General features: G+C 36.7%; 2 protein-coding genes across 2 annotated transcripts; both read left to right on the forward strand.

The window, feature by feature from the left end:
- The first annotated feature begins 13,117 nt into the window (after window positions 1-13,117).
- LOC145042641 (uncharacterized) lies at window positions 13,118-15,461 on the forward strand. Its single transcript, XM_078991100.1, has 5 exons — window positions 13,118-13,372; window positions 13,687-14,521; window positions 14,602-14,757; window positions 14,850-15,092; window positions 15,176-15,461. The coding sequence occupies exons 2-5, from the start codon at window positions 13,691-13,693 to the stop codon at window positions 15,314-15,316; spliced, it is 1,371 nt and encodes a 456-aa protein (XP_078847226.1). The 5' UTR covers window positions 13,118-13,372; window positions 13,687-13,690; the 3' UTR covers window positions 15,317-15,461.
- Window positions 15,462-19,101: 3,640 nt separating this feature from the next.
- LOC145042643 (calcium-dependent mitochondrial ATP-magnesium/phosphate carrier protein 2-like) lies at window positions 19,102-21,592 on the forward strand. The gene is made up of 4 exons (XM_078991102.1): window positions 19,102-19,949; window positions 20,099-20,878; window positions 20,977-21,067; window positions 21,141-21,592. Exons 1-4 carry the CDS (start codon window positions 19,499-19,501, stop codon window positions 21,331-21,333), a joined length of 1,515 nt encoding a protein of 504 aa, XP_078847228.1. The 5' UTR covers window positions 19,102-19,498; the 3' UTR covers window positions 21,334-21,592.
- The last annotated feature ends 5,335 nt before the right edge of the window (window positions 21,593-26,927 follow it).

Below are 26,927 nucleotides of genomic sequence, written 5' to 3' on the forward strand. Positions count from 1 at the left end.
GAGGTGGTGATGAGATGGGAGGTGCTGAGATCACCCACTGAGATCAGGAGCTTTCTGGGATTGGCCGACTATTATCGAAGATTTATTAGGAATTTCTCCAAGATCTCCATGCCACTTACCAAGATGACCCGGAAGGGTGTTGCATTTTCATGGGGTCCGGAGCAACAATCCTCATTTGAGACACTTCGCCAGAAGTTGTGCGAAGCCCCGGTGCTCGCACTCCCGGAAGGGATGGAGGATTTTGTGGTGTACTGTGATGCATCAATATCTGGATTGGGGGCAGTACTTATGCAAAGGGGGCACGTGATAGCATATGCATCGAGGCAGCTGAAGCCTCATGAGTCGAGATATCCCACCCACAATCTGGAGCTGGGGGTTGTGGTGTTTGCCCTCAAGATCTGGCGTCACTATCTGTATGGGGTTCGATGTACCATATACACGGACCATAAGAGTCTGAAGTACTTGATGGATCAGCCCAACCTGAATATACGCCAGAGGAGATGGTTAGATGTGGTGAATGATTATGATTGTGAGATCCTGTACCACCCGGGCAAGGCTAATGTTGTATCCGATGCTTTGATCCGAAGGGCGGAGAGCGCCCTGATTCGAAACATTTGTTTGAGGTTGACAGTGATGACTCTGGTATTGGACACCATTCGTGGGGCCCAGGCCGAGGCTGTGAGACCAGAAAACCGAAAGAGGGAATGAGTCGTCGGGCAGGTATCAGAGTTTGTTACCGATAGCCGGGGACTTATGACATTCCAGGGTCGGATCTGGGTACCGTTTGTGGGCGGGACGCGTACCATTTTGATGGAAGAGGCACATCGATCGAAGTTCTCGATCCATCCCGAGGCCACTAAGATGTATCTGGACCTAAAGAAGGAGTATTGGTGGCCCTGTATGAAAAGGGATGTTGTATGGTTCGTTGAGAGGTGCCTAACTTGTCGACAGGTTAAGGCCGAGCACCAGCGTCCGCATGGTAAGCTACAGCCGCTGGAGATCCCCGAGTGGAAGTGGAAACAGATTACCATGGATTTTATCACCAAATTGCCAAGGAATGCTAGAGGTGTCGATGCAATTTGGGTGATTGTGGATAGGTTGACGAAGAGCGCTCATTTTCTTGCTATCAGTGAGAGCTCTTCTGCTGAGAGGCTGGCAGAGTTGTATGTGAGGGAGGCGGAATCGCGACATGGGGTTCCGATATCGATTGTTTCAGATCGAGACATGAGATTTACTTCCAGATTTTGGAAGAGGTTTCACGAGGAGTTGGGTACGAGGCTGCATTTCAGCACCGCATACCACCCACAGACGGACGGGCAGAGTGAGCGGACGATTCAAAAACTCGAGGATATGCTCCGAGCATATGCTTTGGATTTTGGCAGGAGTTGGGACACATATTTACCCTTGGCATAGTTTTCGTACAACAAAAGCCATCATTCGAGCATTGGTATGCCACCCTTTGAGCTGTTGTATGGGAGGAGGTGTCGGACCCCCATTTGCTGGGGAGAAGTAGGGCAACGTGTAATGGGTAGTACGGAGATCGTGCTTCAGACGACTGAGCAGATATAGCAGGTCAGACAGAGGTTGTTGACCGCTCAGAGTCGTCAGAAGAGTTATGCGGACAGGCGTCGGTCCGAGCTCGAGTTTTAGGTCGGTTACTTTGTACTCTTAAAGGTCTCTCCTTGGAGAGGAGTGATTCGATTCAGGAAGAGGGGCAAGTTGGGGCCTCGATATATTGGACCTTTCAGGGTAATCGCGAGGGTAGGCAGGGTATCCTACCGTTTGGATCTACCTGCGGAGTTGGGTCAGATTCACGACACTTTTCATGTGTCGCAGTTGAGGAAGTGCATAGCCGACGAGTCGGCAGTGGTACCATTAGAGGATATTCAGGTGGATGCAGGCCTGAACTATGTTGAGAGACCGGTGGCAATTAGGGATCGGAAGGTCAAGGTTTTAAGGAACAAGGAAGTGCCTTTGGTGCAAGTGCAGTGGTAGCATAGGAAGGGGTCATAGCTGACTTGGGAGCCGGAGCACGAGATGCGTGAGCAGCATCCAGTTTTTTTTTTTTAGAATGAGACTTTGAGGGCGAAGTCTGATTCTAGTGGGGGAGAATTGTAACATCCGGAATACCAGGTATATTATTTTAATATTTTATTTTTGGAATTTGTGAAGGAACTCAGCGAGTTGATGCTTAGACTCGCCGAGTAGGGTCGCGGTTGATCATCCGGGTTCGCGTTGGACTCGGCGAGTCCATGAGTGGACTCGGCGAGTCCATGAGTGGACTCGGCGAGTCCATGCTGTTTAATGAAACCCTAATCCTCCGGGGTTGGAGCCTATTTAAAGGCCCTTATGGCCGTCCATTGTGGCTACCACACCCCAGAGAGAGTCTTAGATCGCTTGTGAGGAGAAGAGAGGCCATTGTTGATCAATTGTTGGTAAAATTAGAATGAAAAGGTGACCAAGGAAAAAGAAGGCTAAAGGAAGTGCAAATCTAGTGTCTTCAGAGATCAAAGGCTTCATATTAAGGTATTCCTTCGGACCTTCTCCAGTTTTGGGTGTTGATTCATAGAGTTTGTTTTTTTTAACCCTTTAGAAGAAGAATATGTAGAGTATTTAGTCCCCTCTAGAGAGTGTGCTTTAGATCTGGACTCAAAGGGGTCCAGAGACTTCAACCCATGAAGCTTTATGAGTCTTTTTGGGGTGACTGGACTTAGGTTGCCATTTTTGGGAATAAATCACCATTTGATGCCATTATGTATATATATAAGCATCAAGTTTCAAGCTTTACGTGATTATATTGCTTGGGAAGGACAGATCTATGGATTTGAGGAACAGATCTGACCTCAGGAGGTCAATAGAACTTGTGCATGGCATGTACTCGCCAAGTTGTTCTTGGGACTCGGCGAGTTGAGTTGGGGTAGCACCGCGATTCTTACCTGGGGACTCGTCGAGTAAAGGGAGGGACTCGACGTGTTAAATGTGACTAAAGAGTTAAGTGGACACATGTGGACTCGTCGAGTTGCCCAAGTGCACTCGCCGAGTCGGGTCAAAGTTTGACCGTTGACTTTTAGGGTTTTGTCAACAATGAGGGTCTTTGAGCCAAAGGAGGGGTAAAATGGTCTTTCACCCATCAGAGGGAGCTTAGAGAAAGTGTAACGACCAAAATGTCGAAACAATTAAAACTTTTCAAAAACAACCCATTTTAATAACATTGTTACAAAAAGGTTTTCAATACATTATTTAACAGAGTATTTTCCCAGGTCCATTTCATAAAACACCAACGCGAGGAACGGTATGATCACGCCTTTGCCTTGCCACAGACTCCAGAGGACCTGAAAACATAAAAACCACAACTGTAAGCCCGAAAGCTTAGTGAGATAGCCCCAAAATACCAACCACATATACGCCCTTCCAGGCCACAACCTTCCGGTCCAAAACATATCGCCTTCCGGCCCATAGCGTAATGCCTTCCGGCCCATAACACATTGCCTTCCGGCCCATAACATATCGCCTTCCGGCCCGCAACATAAAAGCATATATATATATATATATCATGACAGAACATAGAACAACCATGCATACCAGGTTACACTCCAGACCAGACAACCATGCACATAACATGTAATCATATAACAGTTCACAGTTAGCAAATCGATCAACAGATCACATAACATATCATTACGCTAACCAAGATACCATCCTAGCCGATCACTAGCATAACATCACCCTACGACTCAGCCAACATAATAATTATGCACATACGCCTTTCCAGGCCATGACCTTCCGGTCCACATCGCATTGCCTTCCGACCCACAACATGTAATGCCTTCCAGCCCATATCCGGCAATATCATACAACAGACAATTACCCGGATTTCCATCCGATAAAAGGGTCGGCCTTGGTGCCTTAAACCCTATAGATATAGTGAGGATAACTCACCTCGAAACTGCCGACAGAACAGATAACCCAAGCTGCTCCGATCCCTAACACGATCTCCACCACTGGACAGCCACCAATGCACTGAACTCAAAACCATAATCAACAATTACCAAAATACCCCTGGAAACCACTGGTCAATCCTTAGTCAAAGACTAGGTCAAAGTCAACCCCTGACTGACCCTACTCGCCAAGTCAACCCTATGACTCGTCGAGTTCCCATACTCAAAACTTCACTCGATCCGCGACCTAACTCGCCGAGTCACCCCGAGACTCGTCGAGTCCAACAACTCTGAGTCCACTCGCACACAACTCACCAAGTTATCCCTTGACTCGCCGGTTCTCGACTCAACCAGAAAATATTTGAACTCTTCGACAAGACTCGCCGAGTCCAAAAACAGACTCGCCGAGTCTAAGGCTATCTTCAACCTACTCGCCGAGTTGTTCATCCAACTCGTCGAGTTCCAGCTCATCTTCAAGCAACTCGTCAAGTCCACCCTTGTGACTCGCCGAGTACCACCGGGCTGAATCCATACAAAAGCATCTCAGGCCATGCAATTTATCCAAAACATAGATCTAGCCTTCTACAACTTATCCATTACGTAAAGTGGCAAACTTTACGTGAATCCAAAGAGATCTATGCATTTTGCACATTAGGGCTAAGGTTCGGGACAAGATAGCTTCATCCAACACTCAACACAGGGACTTTCCTGCATTCCAACTCTACTCCATTCCAGATTTGAGGTAGCAACCTCAGATCTAACCTCTAGATTCCAATATCACCCAAAATAAGCTTCCCTCAAACCCAAAAATGAATAAACAAGATAACAACAGCCTAAGAATGAGATATTACCTCAAAAGAACGCCCCAATCTGCAAGGAATTCGAATCCAAGCAAAGCCCCTTGCTCCACACCTTCAAACTTCCAAACTTTCTTCAACAAATACTTCTCCAAGCCCCAATCCACTCAACAATGGTGTTTCTCCACGATTTTAGGGTTTCTGGGACTCAAGGGGGTGATAAAGAGGTTGGGGAGGGAACATAATGCTCTTTATATAGGGCTCAACCCCGAGAATTAGGGTTTTCTCCACTCAGCGCCTACTCGCCGAGTCCACCTCATTGACTCGCCGAGTCGGCCACTTGACATGCGACCAAAGTCGCGACCTGATTCGCCGAGTCCATCCATGGACTCGCCGAGTTGCCCTCCAACTTACACTTTTAGCCCTTCAACTCCACTCTTGCTATTCCGAGATGTTACAATTCTCCCCCACTTAAATTAGGCTTCGTCCTCGAAGCCTATGGCAACTCAACTTCAAAATACTTCCCACGGCGCGCCACCTGGCCTTAATTGGACCAGGTCCCACAAGGCATACCTGTCGAAACTCGAACACACTTTCCCTTCCCTTACGATGTCCTGACCATCGTCTCTAACTGGGCATCGACTGTACCCTCTAATAATCACCCTCAATAACCGAGAATTACCCAAGATGCATCACTGCCCCAAATCTCAACAATCACTCGACCCATAGGGGCTAGAAAACCATGAACCATAGGATTCCCGATCCGAATCCCACTCTAACCATTCCGGGACAACTGAGAGACCCATTCTCAATCTCAGAGCAACTCTCACGAGTTCTCCCCTTGCAACCGTATACACATGCTGAATTAGCTCTAACACCCTCAGGTTGGGTAAACCTGATACACTGATAATATCCTCAAACATCCCCCAGGATAAACCACTAATACATACCCCATAACCTGATCAGAATCACACTGAGAGTCCAAGACTCTCTCCCTGCATCTCTTCCGAGCCTTTTGGCTCTACACTTGCGGAATTCCTTCCGCGGCCTCAGCAGACATCCCAAACCGGATGAGCTTCTATTCCAATGCCGTAAACATGCTGCTCGAACCATACTTGAAGTACTCTATTCATAACTCTGCTCTGCCACTTTTACTTCCGTAAACTTGCACTCCCTCTCGGAGTTACACACCTCTTACCTCTCTCTTCCTTTACCAAGGAATCCACTTGGCCACAATGTCACCCCGACAATTGCCACAGTGCTCGCCCAACGCTACACCACCCTTTAGCGTGTCCGCTATCCATCCAACACACTCACTCTGACTCTCCTCACATGGACTCTTAAGCCCATGCACTACCTCAACTAAACAAGATCACTACCTGGGGCCAGACCTCCCAATGTAATCACACTGCAACCTACACAACCCATATCCTCAAACTGATTCAACAATACCTGCAGGGTATTCAGCATGACTGAATCGCCTCACCAGCATTCGACATTCCGAGTTATCACCCCTGTAAATCCTCCCTTGCACACCGTTCTAGCCCTCTAAGGGTTCCAAACTCTAGCTCCATCAAACATACTCGATCCCGTCCTGCTCCCAGGCCCCCACAACCAAATGCCCTAGGTCTGAATCCCGCCCCGTATGCCGGACACTCGCTCCTATCAGCCTATACTCTGAGCTGACAGAACACTGATGAATCCCAACAGCTAAGCACCCTCAAGTACTCATCGATCTCCCGGAGAATTCTCCAATTCTTCCCCTACTTATAGCACTGACTAACAACCACCGGTTGCCATCAACGACCTTCCAGAACAACCCTGTACAACGAAAACACTTACACACTGACTGCTTCCCACAAGCATAAACAACCCTCAACAAAACACATCTCCTCACTGATCAATTTGCTCAAAAAAAATCCGATCTCCAATTATCCATTCCACAACTATAGATGCTACCCGACATTCAACCTAGTGCCGCATCTCTGCTAATAACCCTCACGAACGATAATCAACGATAGCACAAAACACCAAACTATAATCATACCAAACCCTCAGGGGACAACGGATACTAAGACGAAAACCCGAAACACGAATCCATAACCATGCCAAACCCTCAAGGAACAACGGATACCAAGATGAAAACCCGAAACACAAATCCATAACCATGCCAAACCCTCAAGGAACAACGGATACCAAGACGAAAACCGAAACACAAATCCATAACCATGCCAAACCCTCAAGGAACAACGGATACCAAGACGAAAACCGAAACACAAATCCATAACCATGCCAAACCCTCAAGGAACAACGGATACCAAGACGAAAACCGAAACACAAATCCATAGCCATGCCAAACCCTCAAGGAACAACGGATACCAAGACGAAAACCCGAAACACAAATCCATAACCAAAACCTCAACCCGCAAAACGACGAATACCACATCAAAACCACACAAAGATACCAGCACAAACAATACACCACAATAATCGCAAGATAACATGACATCAAGAAGAAATATACCCGCAGCTGCATCCGGCACTGCTCTGACCTCCTCTGCCGCAAGCTAATAAGCACGACCCTGAGCCCTTGGGGGCTCCGCTCCACCCTGACCTTCTCCTGAAATCCTCAAAGTGGCCGGTGCTGGAGCCTGCACCGATCCCGCGGAAAACTGTGGATAGTTGACCCCCATATGTCTAACCTGACGAAAATGATAGCAAATCCTCAAATCCCAAACCGGTGCTGACCGCCGACAATCCCTCGCACAGTGCCCCTCCTTTCCGCACTTGCGGCATGCACCACCGGACCTACAAACTCCGGTGTGACTCCTCCCACACTTCCCACAAGTGTGGCTGCTCAGATCCCCCATCCTGTAATCAACGGTCTTAGACCGTTTCATTGCCGGCTCCGACTGAACTGGAGCTTGCCTCAGCTCACGCAACTGCAACTCAATCTCTAACTCACGCCGCCTGGCGGCCTCCTGCAATTCCAACAATGTGACACACCTCTGTGCGGACACAAACTGTCTGATGTCTCTCTTTAGCATACTCAGATATCGGGACATCTGAGCCTGCTCCGAAGTGAACTCAGGGAAAAACATCACCCTCTCAGTAAACATCCTGGTGATTTCCGTCACCGACTCCGAATCCTGCTTCAGCTCGAGGAACTCCCGAGCCAACCTCTCCCTCTCTACCTGCGGAACATAACGAGTACTGAACATCTCTTTGAACTGATCCCATGAAATCGCAACCCTTTGCTCATCCAAATATGACCCCGCGGTCAATCTCCACCAATTCTTCGCCCCGAGCCTCAACAGGTTCAGAGCACACTTCACCCTCTGATCAGCAGGGCATGAACACATGAAGAAACACCCCTCCACGTCCGATAACCATCTCATAGCAACAATCGGGTTCTGAACTCCATCGAAGGTGGGAGGCTCCGTATTATCGAAGTCCCGATACTGAAAATCCCTATCAGCTCCTCCCCCTGCCGCTGCTACAGCCACTGTAGCCGCCGCGGCAGCCGTCTCCGCGAGAGCCGCATAACACTCATCAAAATACTCAACCATGGCGGTCTTGATCGACCCAAATAACTCCGGCAACTCAGCCCGGAACAATGCAGCAACCTCATCATGCAGGATCTCGCGAATCCTCGCATCCAACTCACACGAGCTCATCTGACCAATAATCTCGGGTGGTACTGACCCGTCCACAACTCCTCCTCCTGCACCCGATCCTGACCCGGATCCGCTTCCAGCATGCCTCGAAATCTCCATACTGAAAATATACTAGAAAACCTCAGACTCTTCCCACTATCCCGAGAACCAACTCTCAACCCAACCCTAGAGGTCATGGTTTCCCTGATACGCGTATGGGTCCTGTGCTTTCAGTAGTACGGGCCCATACTACCTTCCACACCTACCCATATTTGTATGAAGTACTACCACAACACCCTAGAGAAACATGCATAACAACGCTCAACCCTCACGACTAGAGGAACATTGAGAATCTCCCATAAGGAACCCTAGGCTACAGGCATCACAATCAGGCAACATTAACATGAATTCCTGAAGATCCCTAGCCTAACTCTAGCATGCTGTTCTATCAAAGCTCAATAAAACAAATCTCATGAATGGTAATTTGGGGTTACTTACTGGATCCGGCTGATCGTACCTCCGCGTCCTCCTTTTTACTTAATTTTAAAACCATTTTAATTTCTCTTTTAAAACCTTCCTCGATTTGAGACTGGAGTCACACGAGTGTTCCTCCAATTCACTCAAACCAAAGCTCTAATACCAACTTGTAACGACAAAAATTTCGAAACAATTAAAACTTTTCAAAAACAACCCATTCTAATAACGTTGTTACAAAAAGGTTTTCAATACATTATTTAAAAGAGTATTTTCCCAGGTCCATTTCATAAAACACCAACGCGAGGAACAGTACGATCACGCCTTTGCCTTGCCACAGACTCCTGAGAACCTGAAAACATAAAAACCACAACTGTAAGCCCGAAAGCTTAGTGAGATGCCCCCAAAATACCAACCACATATACGCCCTTCCAGGCCACAACCTTCCGGTCCAAAACATATCGCCTTCCGGCCCATAGCGTAATGCCTTCCGGACCATAACACATTGCCTTCTGGCCCATAACATATCGCCTTCCGGCCCGCAACATAAAAGCATATATATCATGACAGAACATAGAACAACCATGCATACCGGGTTACACTCCAGACCAGACAACCATGCACATAACATGTAATCATATAACAGTTCACAGTTAGCAAATCGATCAACAGATCACATAACATATCATTACCCTAATCAAGATACCATCCTAGCCGATCACTAGCATAACATCACCCTACGACTCAGCCAACATAATAATTATGCACATACGCCTTTCCATGCCATGACCTTCCGGTCCACATCGCATTGCCTTCCGACCCACAACATGTAATGCCTTCCGGCCCATATCCCTCAATATCATACAACAGAAAATTACCCGGATTTCCATCCGATAAAAGGGTCGGCCTTGGTGCCTTAAACCCTATAGATATAGTGAGGATAACTCACCTCGAAACTGCCGACTGAACAGATAACCCAAGCTGCTCCGATCCCTGACACGATCTCCACCACTGGACAGCCACCAATGCAGTGAACTCAAAACCATAATCAACAATTACCAAAATACCCCTGGAAACCACTGGTCAATCCTTAGTCAAAGACTAGGTTAAAGTCAACCCCTGACAGACCCTACTCGCCGAGTCAACCCTATGACTCGCCGAGTTCCCACACTCAAAACTTCACTCGATCCGCGACCTAACTCGCCGAGTCACCCCGAGACTCGCCGAGTCCAACAACTCTGAGTCCACTCGCACACAACTCACCGAGTCATCCCTTGACTCGCCGGTTCTCAACTCAACCAGAAAATATTTGGACTCTTCGACAAGACTCGCCGAGTCCAAAAACAGACTCGCCGAGTCTAAGGCTATCTTCAACCTACTTGCCGAGTTGTTCATCCAACTCGTCGAGTTCCAGCTCATCTTCAAGCAACTCGTCGAGTCCACCCTTGTGACTCGCCGAGTACCACCGGTCTGAATCCATACAGAAGCATCCCAGGCCATGCAATTTATCCAAAACATAGATCTAGCCTTCTACAACTCATCCATTACGTAAAGTGGCAAACTTTACGTGAATCCAAAGAGATCTATGCATTTTGCACATTAGGGCTAAGGTTTGGGACAAGATAGCTTCATCCAATACTCAACACAGGGACTTTCCTGCATTCCAACTCTACTCCATTCCAGATTTGAGGTAGCAACCTCAGATCTAACCTCTAGATTCCAATATCACCCAAAATAAGCTTCCCTCAAACCCCAAAATGAATAAACAAGATAACAACAGCCTAAGAACGAGATATTACCTCAAAAGAACGCCTCAATGTGCAAGGAATTCGAATCCAAGCAAATCCCCTTGCTCCACACCTTCAAACTTCCAAACTTTCTTCAACAAATACTTCTCCAAGCCCCAATCCACTCAACAATGGTGTTTCTCCATGATTTTAGGGTTTCTGGGACTCAAGGGGGTGATAAAGAGGCTGGGGAGGGAACATAATGCTCTTTATATAGGTCTCAACCCCGAGAATTAGGGTTTTCTCCACTCAGCGCCTACTCGCCGAGTCCACCTCATTGACTCGCCGAGTCGGCCACTTGACATGCGACCAAAGTCGCGACCTGACTCGCCGAGTCCATCCATGGACTCGCCGAGTTGCCCTCCAAAACTTATACTTTTAGCCCTTCAACTCCACTCTTGCTATTCCGGGATGTTACAGAAAGTAGAGTCTAGTTCTGAGAGTTATATTTATGAGAATATTACTTTCTCTGTTTAGGCGGAGGCTAGATCGTATTTGTACCGAGTTAGTGATTTACCGAGATATCAGAGATGAGTCTTCTCACTATACTGTACCTGGAAGGGTACCTATGTGTGACCGGAAGTTCTTATATGCTATAAGATATATGCATTGTATGTGATTAGTTACCCGTTTGTATGTGCTATGTACGCTATGCTTGATATGGGCCGGAAGGCATTATGTTATGGGCCGAAAGGCATTATGATGTAGACCGGAAGGTCAGGGAGTTATGGACCGGAAGGTTTACCGGGTTGGGACGGAAGTCCCCTGAGACACATGGACCGGAAGGTCATGGCCTGGAATGGCGTATGTGCAGTATGTGGTATTTTTGGGGAACTCACTAAGCATTTATGCTTACAGTTGTTGTGTTATGTGTTTCAGGTACTAGCGAGGACCGTGGGAAGGTGCCGACATGATCTGTACACACTGAAGGAAGATTTTATTTTATGATCTTGGGATATATTTTTATTATGATGACCTTTGCTAAACATGAGATTTGAGAATTTTGAATGATGGTTTATGTTATTTGAAAAATGAAAAATTGTTTTGAAAATTCACGTTATTACACTATTTTTTTTTACTAAATATTATACCAAAAACATTAAAATCGGTTATTAAAAATTAAATTGTATACGTCTATTGTTTTGTGTTTTAAAAAAATTAATAGCATTTATGTGTATTAAATTACAATAACACAATAATTGAAAAAGAAACCATTAATGTTTTTTTTATCCAAAGAATGAAATTCAAAATGATGATAGCCAATTTTCATAAAAGTGTTCAAAATGATTTGGTTAATTTGCCTCGAAGTAATAATTGTTCTTTGTATTGTATTTAATTATAATATCTTTTAGGAAAAAACAATTGAATCAAATCATAATAAGTGATATTACCTTTAACAAGAATTTACAGATACAATCCACGACACAATTTACACACAAATAAATAAATAAAAGAGATTGAATTCAAAATGGTTTAAAATATATTTTTATGAACTTGTAAATCTATGATTTTTAAAATATTTTAAATTTTCAAACCACAAATCTTAAAAAAAAAGATAATGTTGTAGGGTATTTTAATAAGCACCATTTGAATTAATTTACACCAACCAATAATATAGTCAGCTTATTGTTTATTTTTATTTTCTTACACCACACAATTGTTAATCATCTGTGTGAAGAATAACTATAAAAATAGCTCTTTTTATCACAAAATTTATTGTCTTATTATATATATATATATATATATATATATATATATATATATATATATATATATATATATATATATATATATATATATATATATTGTCTAAAAACATTTCAAACATATAAAATTTATACTTTTGATTTTTATTTTGTTATACCTTGTATTATTTCATGAGTAAGAACATAAACCATTTAAATTTAATATTTGATCTCATTTTTTCTTTCAACAACACACTTCAAACACATTTATGTTCATAACACAATTCAAAAACATCAAAATTTACAAAACTTTTTTTTTATATTTAAATATACAACACACTTTGAACACATTACACATTAAATTAAAGTGAAGCATATTATAAAATAATAAAAATAAATAACAGATATATACAATTAACAACATATTTCTTTTCTCTATATTATACAACATTGACACAATTATTCATTATCTCTAAATACCGAACACTATTGGATTGGTTCATGTAGACAATAAACTTCACATGAAATTTAAACAAAATAGAGAAAAATATATATATAGAAAAAAAAAACAAATAAATAGATTAATTTAAATGATCTTCTTGATATAAGATAGATAGATTAATTTATTTATTCAAATAAATAAAGAAATCTTATTTTTGTTCGTTGTTTGATACATAAACGGCACCCATTGCCAGCCCTATCTGATCTTTGGTGGTGTTAAAATTACACACGATTTAATTAAACCTATCAATTCAGAAACGAACAAACACAAAGATCTACAATTTGTTTGGCTATTATCTTCTTCCCTCACTTCAGAGCCACGTTCCATTTTCAGTTAATTTCTTTGTCTTTTTTCATCGTCGACTACCCACCCTATCCTATCAAATAGAAATCAAACATTCACACCAGTGGCGTAAGCGCTGCCATCATCCTCTCGTTTCTTATAAACCCGACACTTACGAGCCACTCCTTCGTCTCTGTAATCTCCAGAAGGTTGTCGTCAGGTCGTAAAGCTTTCATTGACTACTATTCTGGGTACGGATTTCTTTTCTTTCTTTCTTCACAATTTTCTGCACAATTTTGTTAGTTTGAAGGGTTCTTTAATCCAAAATATTTGTGGGTATTCAGTATTCTTGCTTAATCTTTTGATATGAACTTTACAAAATCGAGTCCACCGCTGACTATTACTTTGTAGAATCCACACCACTACTGCTTATCCAAATGATTCTTGGATGTTTATATATATATTATAGAACCAAATCAATCTTCGTAGCAAACATATGAAATCCTAAATGATGTTATTTGAATAATTGAATTCATTATCTAAAATTTCCCAATTTCTTTTTCAGAACGATGTTATCTGGTACTCAAGGTCTTCTATTCGTGTTAGCTATATCTTTATTGTCAATATGCGCTCAACAATCAGTAGCTCGTGTAACACATGAAAACGGGGTTAAATCAAAGGTGTATTTATCACCTAAAATAACTCAACATCCGGGATCCGTTTCAAACAAATTCTACTACGATATCGAGTTCCCAAAAGGTCATATTGCGATAAAGAGCTTCAATGCCGAAGTTGTTGATGAAGAAGGAAATCCTGTTTCCCTTCAAGAAACTTATCTCCACCACTGGGTTGCAGTAAGATACTACCAACGTAAGGGTATAAAAGAAGCAAAATACAATGGTAATCTAGGATTCCACCAATCAGATTTCGTTATTGCTAGAAATGCTGGAGTATGCAGTAAAGGTCTTACCCAATTTTTTGGTTTGGGATCTGAAACACGAAAGACAGATACACATGTCCCTGATCCTTATGGAATCGAAGTGGGTAATCCACTTCAAGTTCCCAATGGATACGAAGAGAAATGGTTGTTCAATGTCCATGCAATTGACACTCGAGGTGCAGTTGATGCAATGGGATGTACTGAATGCAGATGTAACTTGTATAACGTGACAAAGGATGAATATGGTCGACCTTTGAAACCAGATTATGTGGGAGGTTTATTCTGTTGCTATGATGGAACACAATGCAAAGTGAAAAACGGGGTTCAAAGTGTGAAAAGAAACATTTACCTAAAGTACACTGTTGAGTGGGTTGATTGGAGTGACTCCATAATACCTGTTAATATCTATATCTTTGATGTCACTGATACTTGGGAGAACACTGGAATCCATGATTGCTTGGTAAGTCGTAACTTAATCCAACCCTTCATCTTTACACATAAAATTTCTCCAACATTTTACTAAAATTTTGAATCTTACAGATTGAGTTTAATGTTGAAAAAAATGAAAACGGAATTACAACTAATGACTTCACCAGCACAAAAAGATCAAAAGCGAATTTCCCAATTTCTGGTGATGTTGTCTATGGTTCTGCACATCTTCATAGTGGTGGAATAGGTTCTGCTTTATATGGAGAGGTGAATATTTTAACTTTTTGTAGTTATGTGTTTTTTATTTTTTTTTAATCTGGATTTGTGTATAAAGATTAAAATTTATAAACTTTATTTAGGATGGACGTGTGATTTGCTCATCGAGAGCTATATATGGGGAAGGAAATGAAGCGGGAAATGAAGCTGGATATATTGTGGGAATGACCACATGTTACCCTAAACCAGGGTCTATAAAAATAACCAAAGATGAAGTTTTAACTTTGGAGTCTAATTACAGCAGTGAAAAGAGCCATACGGGAGTTATGGGGCTCTTCTATATTCTTGTTGTAGATTCTTCTTCTACTTTGGATGCTTCTGTTCAAGTAAGATTTTCTAAATCCCAAAATAGCCGATTAAGCATGTTGTTATACGTAAAGAATATAATAATTATATTGCTATCTTTCAGATTCATCAAGATTCAGTGGTGCCAATCTTCTTTTGGGGTGTAACTGTGTTTGGATTAGCAATTTTTGCAGCTGTTGTTGTTTCGTATAGGAGACAAAGGCAAAGTGAGGATGGCTACCATTCTATTTCAACTTCAACATAAATTGGTGAAACTAGATGTTTTACTTAAATGAATATGTGAAAAAAAATAAAAAAATATAAGGATATGTTGCATACGAAATAAAGTTGAATTTTTAACTTTTGTCACTGTAATCATGTATGATAGGAGAAAGAATGCTTTTGTAATATATATGGGTGGCATGACAAGTATCATATAGAAAAAGTGACAAGTTATCATTTAATAAAATATTAAAATATAGTTTAGTATAGTTTGTGGAATATTATAGTTCACCGATCACCACATGTTTGTTTGGTGGATCGATTGTGTACTTTAAAACCATGTTCATTAGAATAGAACTTAAGAAAAGTAAATTAATTTAGTTTACGCTGAAATGGAATGGAATTATTCGTTATGCCTCGTCAAAACAGCTTTGAAACAAACAAAGAAAATGGATGATGTTATGCTAATAATTAAAATTTAGAAAGCAATCATGTGAAATCGAGTGAATAAGAAAATGATAAACGAAAAAATGTTAGATGAGGTTATTTATTTATATATGTTTTTCACATCATATAATATATCTTCATTTCTTCTTTTAATTTCTACTTTGAATTTATTCTAATACACATCATATTATAACATAGTCCTGTTATGGAGCCTTAATGGTTGAGATGTTTAGTTCCATAAAAGAGGTTCAAGTTTAAGGTTTGCAAACTTGTTTCGGACCGGTTCGACGTGGACCGTCCAAAAAGTGAAATTTGCCATTTTAATGATATTAAAATATTTATTTAAATCTCAAAAAAAAAAAAAAAAAAAAAAAAGGAAATTCGGACATATGTATAGCACACGATTCATAAAATTAAGATAGAGCTAAAAAAAAATATTAATTTACAAATAAGGGAGAATAGTATTAAGGAATAAGATGGGTACAATGTTAATGTCTTTAAAAGATAATAATACCCAGCAAAAGGCAACATCAAAATACCTTTTTAAATGATTCAAACACTAAATAAAAGTAAAGTTTGATGATCTTTAAATCCCCCCCCCCCCCCCCAAAAATAAATAAATAAATAAATAAATAAATAATAAATAAGTAAGTTATATACATATCATATTATAATATAGAGCTTAATGGAGCTTAGTAGTTAGAGTTGTTAAATTTAAAAAAGTGATTTATGTTTTAAGATTCGAAATTTATTCTGAGATAGGTTCGACGTGGATCATCGAAAACAACATTATTTATCATTTTCATGATGTTAAAATATCTGTTTAAATCTTAAACTTTTTTCTTTTCCTTTTTAATTCACGTATGTATAGCACCGTATGTATAGCACCAGTTTCATATAAAAAAGTAATATAGAGCTAATTTTTTTTTTTTTTTTTTTTTTTTTTAATAAATATAGGAGAATAGTATTAAGGAATAAAAAAGGTATAGGGTTAATGTCTTTAATAATGAACAAGGCAACATCAAAATATCTTTTTAAATAATTGAAACACTAAATAAAAGTTTGATGATATTAAAATCCACAAAAAATAATCTAAATGAGTTATATATTTTCCACACTAAAATTAGGTGTCCAAAAGACTATTTTTAGACGCAAATTTTAAGGATAAAAAACCTAAATATTTAAAAAGCTTTAAAACACTATTTGATATTAAATTTTGTTAGTTTTAACATCTTTAAATCACTATTTTAATAATATTAGTATTCTGTCATCCAACACATTATGGTGGTAAACATCTTTACATATTGAATCATAAAAACATAAAATAAAGTTTTGAACAACACAACTATTTATGAAGAAGGCGGACAAACAAAATGAAAACATATCTTGATTCGTATAATACATTTCATATTATAATATAGAGCTTAATGGAGCTTAGTAGTTGAGTTGTTTAATTTAATAAAAGTGATTTTAGGTTTTAAGGTTCGAAACAGAACGGGTTCGATACGGATCATCGAAAACAATATAATTTATCATTATTATGATATTAAAATATGTGTTTAAATCTCAAACTTTTTTCCTTTTCTTTTTAATTCACATATGTATAGCACCAAATTCATATAAAATTAACATACAACTATTTTTTTTAAATTTTTTTACAAATAAAGGAGAATAGTATTAAGGAATAAAAAATGTCTAGCGTTAATGTCTTTAATATCGAAAAAGGCAACATCAAAAATACCTTTTTAAATAATTAAAACGCTAAATAATTGTTTGATGAACTTAAAATCCACAAAAAAAAAAAAAAAAAAAAAAAAAAAAATCTAAATGAGTTATATATTATTTTCCACACTAAAATTAGGTGGCCAAATGCCTGATGAACTTAAAATCCACAAAAAAAAAAAAAAAAAAAAATCTAAATGAGTTATATATTATTTTCCACACTAAAATTAGGTGGCCAAATGCCTACCAATGTACAAATGACGAATTTTTAGACACAAATTTAGAGGATAAAAAACCTAAATATTTGAAAAGTTTTAAAAGATTATTTAATATTAAATTTAGTTAGTTTTAACATCTTTAAATCACTATTTAAATAATATCAATATTCTATTATCCAACACATTACAGTGGTGAACATCTTTACATATTGAATCATAAAAATATAAAATAAAGTTTTGATCGACACAAATATTTATAAAGAAGATGGACAAAAAAATGAAAATATATTTTGATTCGTATAATACATAAATAACAATTAATTTTAAAAACTATAATAATAAAAAAATAGTATTAATATAAACAATAACTATAAATAAATTATGTAAAAAGAAAAAAAAAACGGAAGTTAAAATGTAGTAAGAGAACAAAATTGTAATTTATAAAATACTAATAACATAAAAAAGAAGTGAAAACCAACCATGAGATCAAAATCAATTAATGGGTAAGGAATATAAAAACAAATGAAGCTTAATGGTTGGAAATGAAAAACAAAATGAATGGTAAATATGTATATGACCCACTTTCTAGTTATTAATATATATAATATTCTAAACATAATATTATTTATAAAAGTATTACATGTTTAATGTCTTTATCATAATATTACAATTTTTAAAATTTTAAAATGTTAATAATATTTTATTTAAATATTACGAATAGTATGATATGTATTCATTATTAATAATATTCTTGTTTGAATATCAAATAATAAAGACGGTGATTTTTTAAAACATTTTTTTATATCAAAGGTGATGAAAATCAATTCCATAAACGAAATTTGAAGTTTTTAGTGAGATATTAGGGGTGATAATTGATGATATATAACACGATAAAAATATAAGATACGAATCGAAATTAAAACAAAAGGTTTCTTTGTTTAAAAAAAGGAAATTCGTATCAAATGTAAAAATAATATGTTATGTCATGTAATCTCCGTGTTCAAAATTTAACACGAAATTAAAAGGATTTAATATTTGTTTATCGTGTTATGTATGATCAGGTATTAATTTAATATACTAATTGTGATGTATTGGTATTAATAAATTATCATGATGTCGTATTAAACAAAAACACATTACTCGTTTCGTATAAACATTTCGTTACATATGCATATTTATGGATATCTTGAAATTGATACGAATTACTTCAGTCTGATAACAAGTTAGATTAAATATGTTTTTATAAATACATCTTGCAATGTTGTGATAGAACAACCATTGGAATAAAGTATAAACATACGAATAATGGAATATACCATGGTTATGTAACCTCTAAAATATAACTTTATTTATAAGAAAATCCCCTCTCAAAAATATTTATTTCGTGAATTAAAAATAAAAATCTCCTTTCCATAAAAGATTCTTGATCAAAAATTTCGCACACACAGATAACGCGTAGTATAATTTACTCTAACCATCGTCACCTTCATTTCCCCATTTCTCGCTTTTCTCTCTCACACGCACTAATGTGTGTGTGTGGAGGTTTCTTTGATCGATTTCAACATACACCCTGTATTATCGGGTCTTTCCACCCCACTCACTTTAACCCCCTGACCTCTCTCATGCGCCATTAACAAAAGCTCCACAATTTTGACCCGGAAAGATTGAGCCTTTCTTTGAATCGATTGGGTCAAGTTATCGGTTAACTTTCAAAGAATCTTCCAATATTATTTCTACTGTATGCGTTTTGATTTCTTGGAACCTAATTCCACATATAGATCTTTTCCCTTACAGCAATTTTGGGATATGTTTTCGAGCAATTAAGGGTTTATTTCTTGATGGCATCATCTGCGATTAAGCATGTCGGAGATCACCACCGGCGTCCATCTTCCGCAAGGGACTTACCGGCGGGATGCTGTAATCCTGTCAATGAGCAGGGACCGGTGACAATCGAACATGTGTTATTGGCGTTAAGAGAGACAAAAGACGAGAGAGAATCACGATTTCGAGGGTTGTTTAATTTCTTCGATACATCAAACGCAGGGTACTTGGATTCTGTGCAGATCGAGGTAGGGCTATCGGCGATGCAAATTCCGGCGGATTACAAGTACGCGAAAGAGTTACTTAGGGTTTGCGATGCAAATAAGGATGGGAGAGTTGATTATCAGGAGTTCAGAAGGTACATGGATGACAAGGAGCTTGAGCTTTATCGTATTTTTCAAGCCATTGATGTCGAACATAATGGTTGCATTTTGCCAGAAGAGCTCTATGATGCTCTCGTTAAGGCTGGTATTCTATCATACTTCCCCCCTTTATCTTCTCTGCAATTTACTTCCAATTTTTCCCTGAAGTTTATAATTCTCTTCTCAACAAGAACAAATTCAAACACCCTTCGAGTTGTCTTCCTCTTATTAGCCATGGCAGCTTTTCTTTTGCAGGGATAGAACTTGACGATGACGAACTAGCAAGCTTCGTGGAGCGAGTTGACAAGGACAACAATGGCATCATAACATTCGAAGAATGGAGAGACTTTCTTCTTCTTTATCCTCACGAAGCAACCATCGAGAACATTTACCAATACTGGGAAAGGGTTTATCTTGTCGACATCGGAGAACAACCCATAATTCCAGCAGCCATGAACAAACATGTACCCGCCAGCAAGTACCTGATCGCAGGTGGGGTTGCCGGAGCTGCTTCCCGTACAGCCACCGCTCCTCTCGATCGCCTGAAAGTCCTCCTCCAAGTCCAAACGTCAAACGCATCAATTGCATCCGCAGTCAAGAACATTTGGAAAGAAGGTGGGGTTTTATCTTTCTTCAGAGGTAATGGACTAAACGTTATTAAAGTCGGCCCTGAAAGCGCTATAAAGTTTTACACTTACGAAATGTTGAAGAACTTCATCGGAGGGGAAGAAGGTCAGGGCGATATCGGAACTTCCGGTCGTCTTCTCGCCGGCGGTATGGCCGGTGCTGTTGCACAAACAGCGATTTATCCAATGGATTTAGTCAAAACCCGGTTACAAACTTTCGCTTCTGAAAACACAAAAGTTCCCAGTTTGGGAAAGCTTTCAAAGGACATATGGGTTCATGAAGGACCTCGAGCTTTTTACAGAGGGATTGTACCTTCTCTTTTCGGAATTATTCCTTATGCTGGAATTGATTTAGCTGCTTATGAGACTTTGAAAGAAATGTCAAGAACATACATTCTTGAAGACAGTGGTATGAATATCATTATCAATTTATCATCTCAATTACACACATCTCACACCCTATTTTGACATGATAACGATGAATCTTTGGTTAATTTTATGATGCAGAACCTGGGCCTTTGGTGCAATTAGGTTGTGGCACAGTTTCCGGAGCTCTAGGAGCCACTTTTGTTTACCCTTTGCAGGTTGTCAGAACAAGGTAACTTTGCATTTGCTTTTATCTGACATCTGTCTCTGTCTGTGTTGTGTTCTGATGATACTGTGGTTATCAGGATGCAGGCTCAAGCGCCACGTGGATCGACTGCATATAAAGGGATGTCTGATGTGTTCATGAGAACGTATCAGAAAGAAGGAATGAGAGGATTCTATAAAGGGCTTTTACCCAATCTTCTTAAAGTTGTTCCAGCAGCTAGTATTACGTATATGGTTTATGAGACAATGAAGAACAGTTTAGATCTTGAATGATTGATTGTGTTGTGGTAATTTTTGTGATACTGACATGATGATGATGATGATGATGATGATGATGAGAAATAAGAATAAGAATGGTAATTGTAATGGCCATTGTTTGAGTTACATAATAGGTGTTAATTTTGCGGGGGTTTTGTAGGGAGGAGGTATCCTGGTATATCTTGTTCCTGTTGTCGATTTGTTGAGAACTATGTATACTTGCAACTAGGTCATGCCTAAATTCAATATATTACAACTTTCTGATTCTTTTTTACATTGATACATGTTGAATTGTGGAAATTCTGCTGTTTTAACTTGTATTTGTTCCATGGTATCTAAAACAAGTTATTCAAGCAAGAATAAGAAAGAAAGAAAGAAACACTTGTAGATTCAACAATTTTAAGTCAAATGGTTGGAAGTTTAATCATTAATGAATATATGAATATGACTACCACTTGACCTAATCTTTTGTACAACTTGTGCCTAGTTGGAAGTCTAATAATTCATTCATTGTTACAGAGGCTGAACTTGATCCAAATATTATTCGATAATTAAAACCTTGGATATCAAAAAGATTTGTGTTGGACACTTTTCTTAAAATATTTTTTGACACTAGAATGGACAAACATAGCGTATATGATCAACAAAGAATATTGATAGCATCAATGCCATAAAAGTAGCGTATCAATGTATACACTCTACAGCTTCTAGGCAAGTTTGCAGGCTTAGCTTATAATCCCACTTGAATACTTGATACCCGTGTGAGTTTTAACTGTTAAAGATGATTGATGAAATCTAAATTAACAATAAGAAACAACCATGTATAGTTGCCTATATGAAAAAGTACTTAATCTATTAAGCTCATCAAGAAACAACCCTTGGTCTTTAGCATTTAAATTAAGGTGTGATGGTTAGCTATGATGTAATATTATAAGGTTGATCTAAATAGCATCAAACTTCATTAGGCGATACAGTAATTAGATCATTCTTTAATTCGTTAAAGTGTTTTAGCTCTTTGTATTCTATTCACTACATACCTCAAGCCCTTTTGGGGGGGTTGGACAGAGGGCCTTGGAAACAGCTCGATAGTTCAAAATCTTTCATACTTTACCACCGATCTACTTTTCTTTTGCTTAACCATCAAGGTAATCTTCATCAACTTTTTTTTTTTTCCATCAAATCTGGTTTCACAAAATGTCATTTTCTGGTCGGTTTGACTTCTGACCCAATTTTTGACATTTGTAAAGTGTCAGAACCATAAAACCCAATCTACAAATTCGAAACTACAAAGTGTAAAGGCCAACATGCCATTATTCTTTCCAACTTCAAATCGCTTGCAACCACACAATCAATCAATGAATACTCAAAGCAACAAGTTTCAATTAACGCCTCAAGGAGAACGGATCAACAACCATACATCATCAACCATAGAAAAACAAACAATAACAATAACAACAGCATACCAAATATCTGTTAACGATCATGACAACACTCCTCAAATAATACAAACTAAAAAAAAAAAAAAAAAAAAAAAAAAAAAAAAAAACACAAAACACACATACAACTTCAAGAAAACCGCTGGAAGAAAGGCGTCACCTTCCCTTTGCCTGAATGACTTGCCTCTTAGTTTCAACCTCCCTTTCTACTAATCAATCGATCACAAAACAATTGAATGAAGAAGGTTGTTCTTTGCATTCCGTGCTAGGCCAAAAACGAGCTTCAGCCCCCAAATGCCTTCTTCTTCTTCTTCTTCTTCTTCTTTGGCGACATGTTTGATTCACAGAGAGGCGATGGTGATCTCTTCTTACGCCAGTCAAGTGAATATATATAACACGGTGGTCGCGGTTGGTAATTTAGTGAAAAGTAGAAAGAGACCGATGTCTATAATGGAATTCTCCTAATGGTCCCCCTTGTCTTTATTCTCAAAATTAGCCTTATAATCATGCACCACTAAAGTAACAAACAAACAATATATATATATATATGCATCAATAGAAATTTATAAAAAAATAAATAGTTAAATAAATCATTTAAAATTGTTACAGTAATCTTTGCATATTTAATTATGGTAGATAATTAATATGTTATTTATTATTCTTTTAAATATGGAATGTCAAAGTCAAAATCTCTATTGTTTATTATTCTTTTAAATATGTGATGTCAAAGTCAAAATCTCAAAAAAAACATTGATGATTTTGTTATATTCTTTGTTTCTTGGAAACCATTGATGGTTTTCTTTTTGTAAAAATTCCAAAAAAAAAAAAAACATCGATGCTTCATTTTTGTGATTTCACAAAAGTTGTCTGAAAAGTGAATCAAACTTTGATTCATTAAAAAAATCATATTATTTTTGTTTTATCTAATGATTCATTTGGTTGGTTGACCAAAAAATATACAAATAATACATTTGTTACTTTTCCTACTAGATATTTACTTATTATTTGATTTTGATACTCTTTCTCTCTCTCTCTCTCTCTCTCTCTATATATATATATATATATATATATATATATATATATATATATATATATATATATATATATAAGATCAAATAGGAATTTACAAAATATTAGGAACTGCGAGTACAATTTTTAGCCTTAAGATTGAAAAAATAAACGACCAACATTTGATTTTATTTATCGTTAAAATCTCTCGACATGATATGACATTTTTGTAATTAATTTCGAGATTTTGATAATTTTCGGGGAATGTTAATTGTTTGGAGGGTACAAGTGACAAAAAAAATTTTAAAAAAAATAAAAATAAAAAAAAAAATATTCAACCTATGTGGCCTTTCCAATCCATGACACGTATCTTCACCCCCAACATGACACGTATCTTCACCCCCAACATGACAAGTGTCTAACCCTTATTGGATGGTAGAGTTTTTTTTTTTTTTTTTTTCCCAAACGCTTAGTTTTTCAGTTATAATTTTTTTTTCTTTGAATAAAAGATTCTAAAAAAACCAAAGTTCTTAAAATTTAAATCTCTACAAAATGAGCAAAATCATGAAAATTTGACAAAAAAAAATTATTTTTTATATTTATAAAAAATCCACAAAATAAACATTCTCCAAAAATGATAAAAATTTGAGGAATATTTCTACTAACTATTCTAATGACTTAATACAAATGAACTTTTCCAAAAATGAGATATTTTAGATACCAAACTTGATTTTAAAAGATTAAAGGTTTTTAAAAAATACTGAACATAATATGATCCAAATAGAAATGATTCAAATATTTATGATTCAAAAGCATTATGATTTAATATGTTTATGATCTTTAATTTGTTATGATCTAAAAATATTTTAATTCAAATATTTAATGATTTTTAATTATTATATTTTTTATGATTTAAATTAAATGATTGAAAAAATATAATAATCCAAATGTTTTATTGAACAAAACCTTTATTTAATTCAATATCTTATGATCCAAATTAATATGATCCAAATTAACATGATCAAAAAATGTATGATGCATAATATTATTATGATTTAAAAATAATATGATTCAAAATTTTATAAAAAAAAATAATATGATTCAAAAAAAGTATGAAAAAAAATTATAATTATTAATATTCTTCTTGTTTAAAATTTTATAATTGTTAAGTATTAAAAGCTCAAATCGATATTTAATCTAAAAAATCAAAAACTTAAAAAAAAGGAAAAAAAAATCAAAAATATACACAAAAATAAAGAAAATGCCCTAGTATCTTCAAGCGTGTAGCAAAGATACTAAAAATCGAAAAAAAAAATTAATGATTTTTTTTTAAAATGAAAAAAAAAAGAATTTTTTAAAAACAAAAAAAAAAAAAAAACGAAAAAAAAAAAATAAAAACGTTAAAATCGAGCATATATATATATATATGTTTAAGTTTTTTCTTTTTGAAAATTTTTAGTGAAAAATGATGCAATGCGTTGGACGTTGATGTCTAATTCTCGAATTAGTTTGTAGAGGTTGTTTGCTAGAAATTAGATGATTTAGTGATGAACAACTTACCGAACGATTGAGTAGTGTTTGCTCTAGTTGCTAAATGGAAAAAATTTCATTTGAACCTTCTAACAAAAGCCAAACTCAAACCAAACTCCTATCGTGTTTGAATTTGTTTTTAAAATGATTTTTTATCTTTTTTTTTTTTAAAAAAAATCAAAAATTTTAATAAGATATATGAGAACTTTAAAAGTTCTTTTAAAATAACTTTTGGGTAAGAAGAAAACATTCATTTTCAAAAATCATAAAATGCTATTTCTTGCTCAATTTTGGGATTTTAAAATGTAAAAACCTAAAAACTATTGCACATATATTTTTAAAACTTCTTTTGGCAAAAATAAGAAGTCAATGAAGATTTTTATGAAAATGACTTTTGAACTCAAAAAACTCACACTCACCCAAACAGCCCTTAAAAAAATGAAAGTATGATTAAACCAAAATACCTTCAAGAATCATTCTAAACCGTAGTGGATTATGAATTAATTCTTAACAACCTTGTGATTCAAAAATATAATTAACATATGTGTCGTGTGTTGGAATGAATTAAATTACATTTTAGTTTATGTGATTTCTTGTTTTGTTTTAGGATGTATATTTGGAACATTACTTGCTAGGGAAGTTATAAAAGAATTATAAAATCATTTGATTTTATGTTGTAAAGGTAGTAAATTTCCAAATGAGTAGAAAATATCACAATACAATAAAAGTTAATGTGTTCGTGTTCATTTGATAGTTCCATTAAACTAAACAAACAATTATAAATAAACCATGTTTCTGTCACTTCGGTTGTTTACAACTCTAACCACACTATATGCAACCTTCAAAATGTCATCGTTGTTTTCTAAGAAACTCATGTCTTCAAATAAAATACTAGTCAAAATATACTTAGGCAATAGCATGCGTAATGAGAATAGTCGACATTGATTCATTTTAAATATATAAATATAACAATATATACTTAGGCAATGCAATGTCTATAAGAATACTTGACGTTGATTCATTTTAAATATATAAATATAACAATATATACTTAGGCAATGAAATTTCTAATAAGAATACTCGACGTTGGTTCATTTTAAATATATAAATATAACTATAGTTATCCTCTCAATAGTTATACTCGAATCAAACCTTTAAAATCAATTTTACATCAACCTAATATAAAAAATTTAATAATCTCAAGGTTTGGTACTATAATCCGTAAATTAAAATGAAAAGGTCATAATGACATAAAATTCAAAGCCAAAGGTTTAATCGATAATAAAGGCATATGACAAAAGGGTTTGTAGCCGTAATCTATAATATAGGTTTAACTCGTAATAAAAAAAAATTCTGAAAGTTTTTTTTTTTTGTTACGTGTCATACTTACTCATTTAATTTGTCAAATATTATTTTGTAGTTATTTTGATTTAATTTTTTTTATATGTCATTTTATGAGTTTTTTTATTTTAATAAATTTCACATAATACTTTAGTATAATAACTACAATAAATATATTAATAAATGAATATCAATTTTATTAATGGATTTACCTTCTTATTTCAAAATTCACAAACTAAAGTTCATTGTTTTATTTTGTTTATTTATTTAAATTTAGAAGATAAAAAGATCAAT

This window comes from Lactuca saligna, chromosome 4, assembly GCF_052625555.1.
Source record: "Lactuca saligna cultivar CGN05327 chromosome 4, ASM5262555v1, whole genome shotgun sequence".
In the NCBI taxonomy this organism is placed as follows: domain Eukaryota; kingdom Viridiplantae; phylum Streptophyta; class Magnoliopsida; order Asterales; family Asteraceae; genus Lactuca; species Lactuca saligna.

Coding starts and splice junctions, on each gene's coding strand:
- LOC145042641 (XM_078991100.1), top strand. CDS start 13,691: ATGTTATCTGGTACTCAAGGTCTTCTATTCGTGTTAGCTATATCTTTA. Junction 14,758..14,849: donor GTTCTGCTTTATATGGAGAG/GTGAATATTTTA, acceptor AACTTTATTTAG/GATGGACGTGTGATTTGCTC. Junction 15,093..15,175: donor CTTTGGATGCTTCTGTTCAA/GTAAGATTTTCT, acceptor GCTATCTTTCAG/ATTCATCAAGATTCAGTGGT.
- LOC145042643 (XM_078991102.1), top strand. CDS start 19,499: ATGGCATCATCTGCGATTAAGCATGTCGGAGATCACCACCGGCGTCCA. Junction 19,950..20,098: donor TGATGCTCTCGTTAAGGCTG/GTATTCTATCAT, acceptor TTTCTTTTGCAG/GGATAGAACTTGACGATGAC. Junction 21,068..21,140: donor TTGCAGGTTGTCAGAACAAG/GTAACTTTGCAT, acceptor TGTGGTTATCAG/GATGCAGGCTCAAGCGCCAC.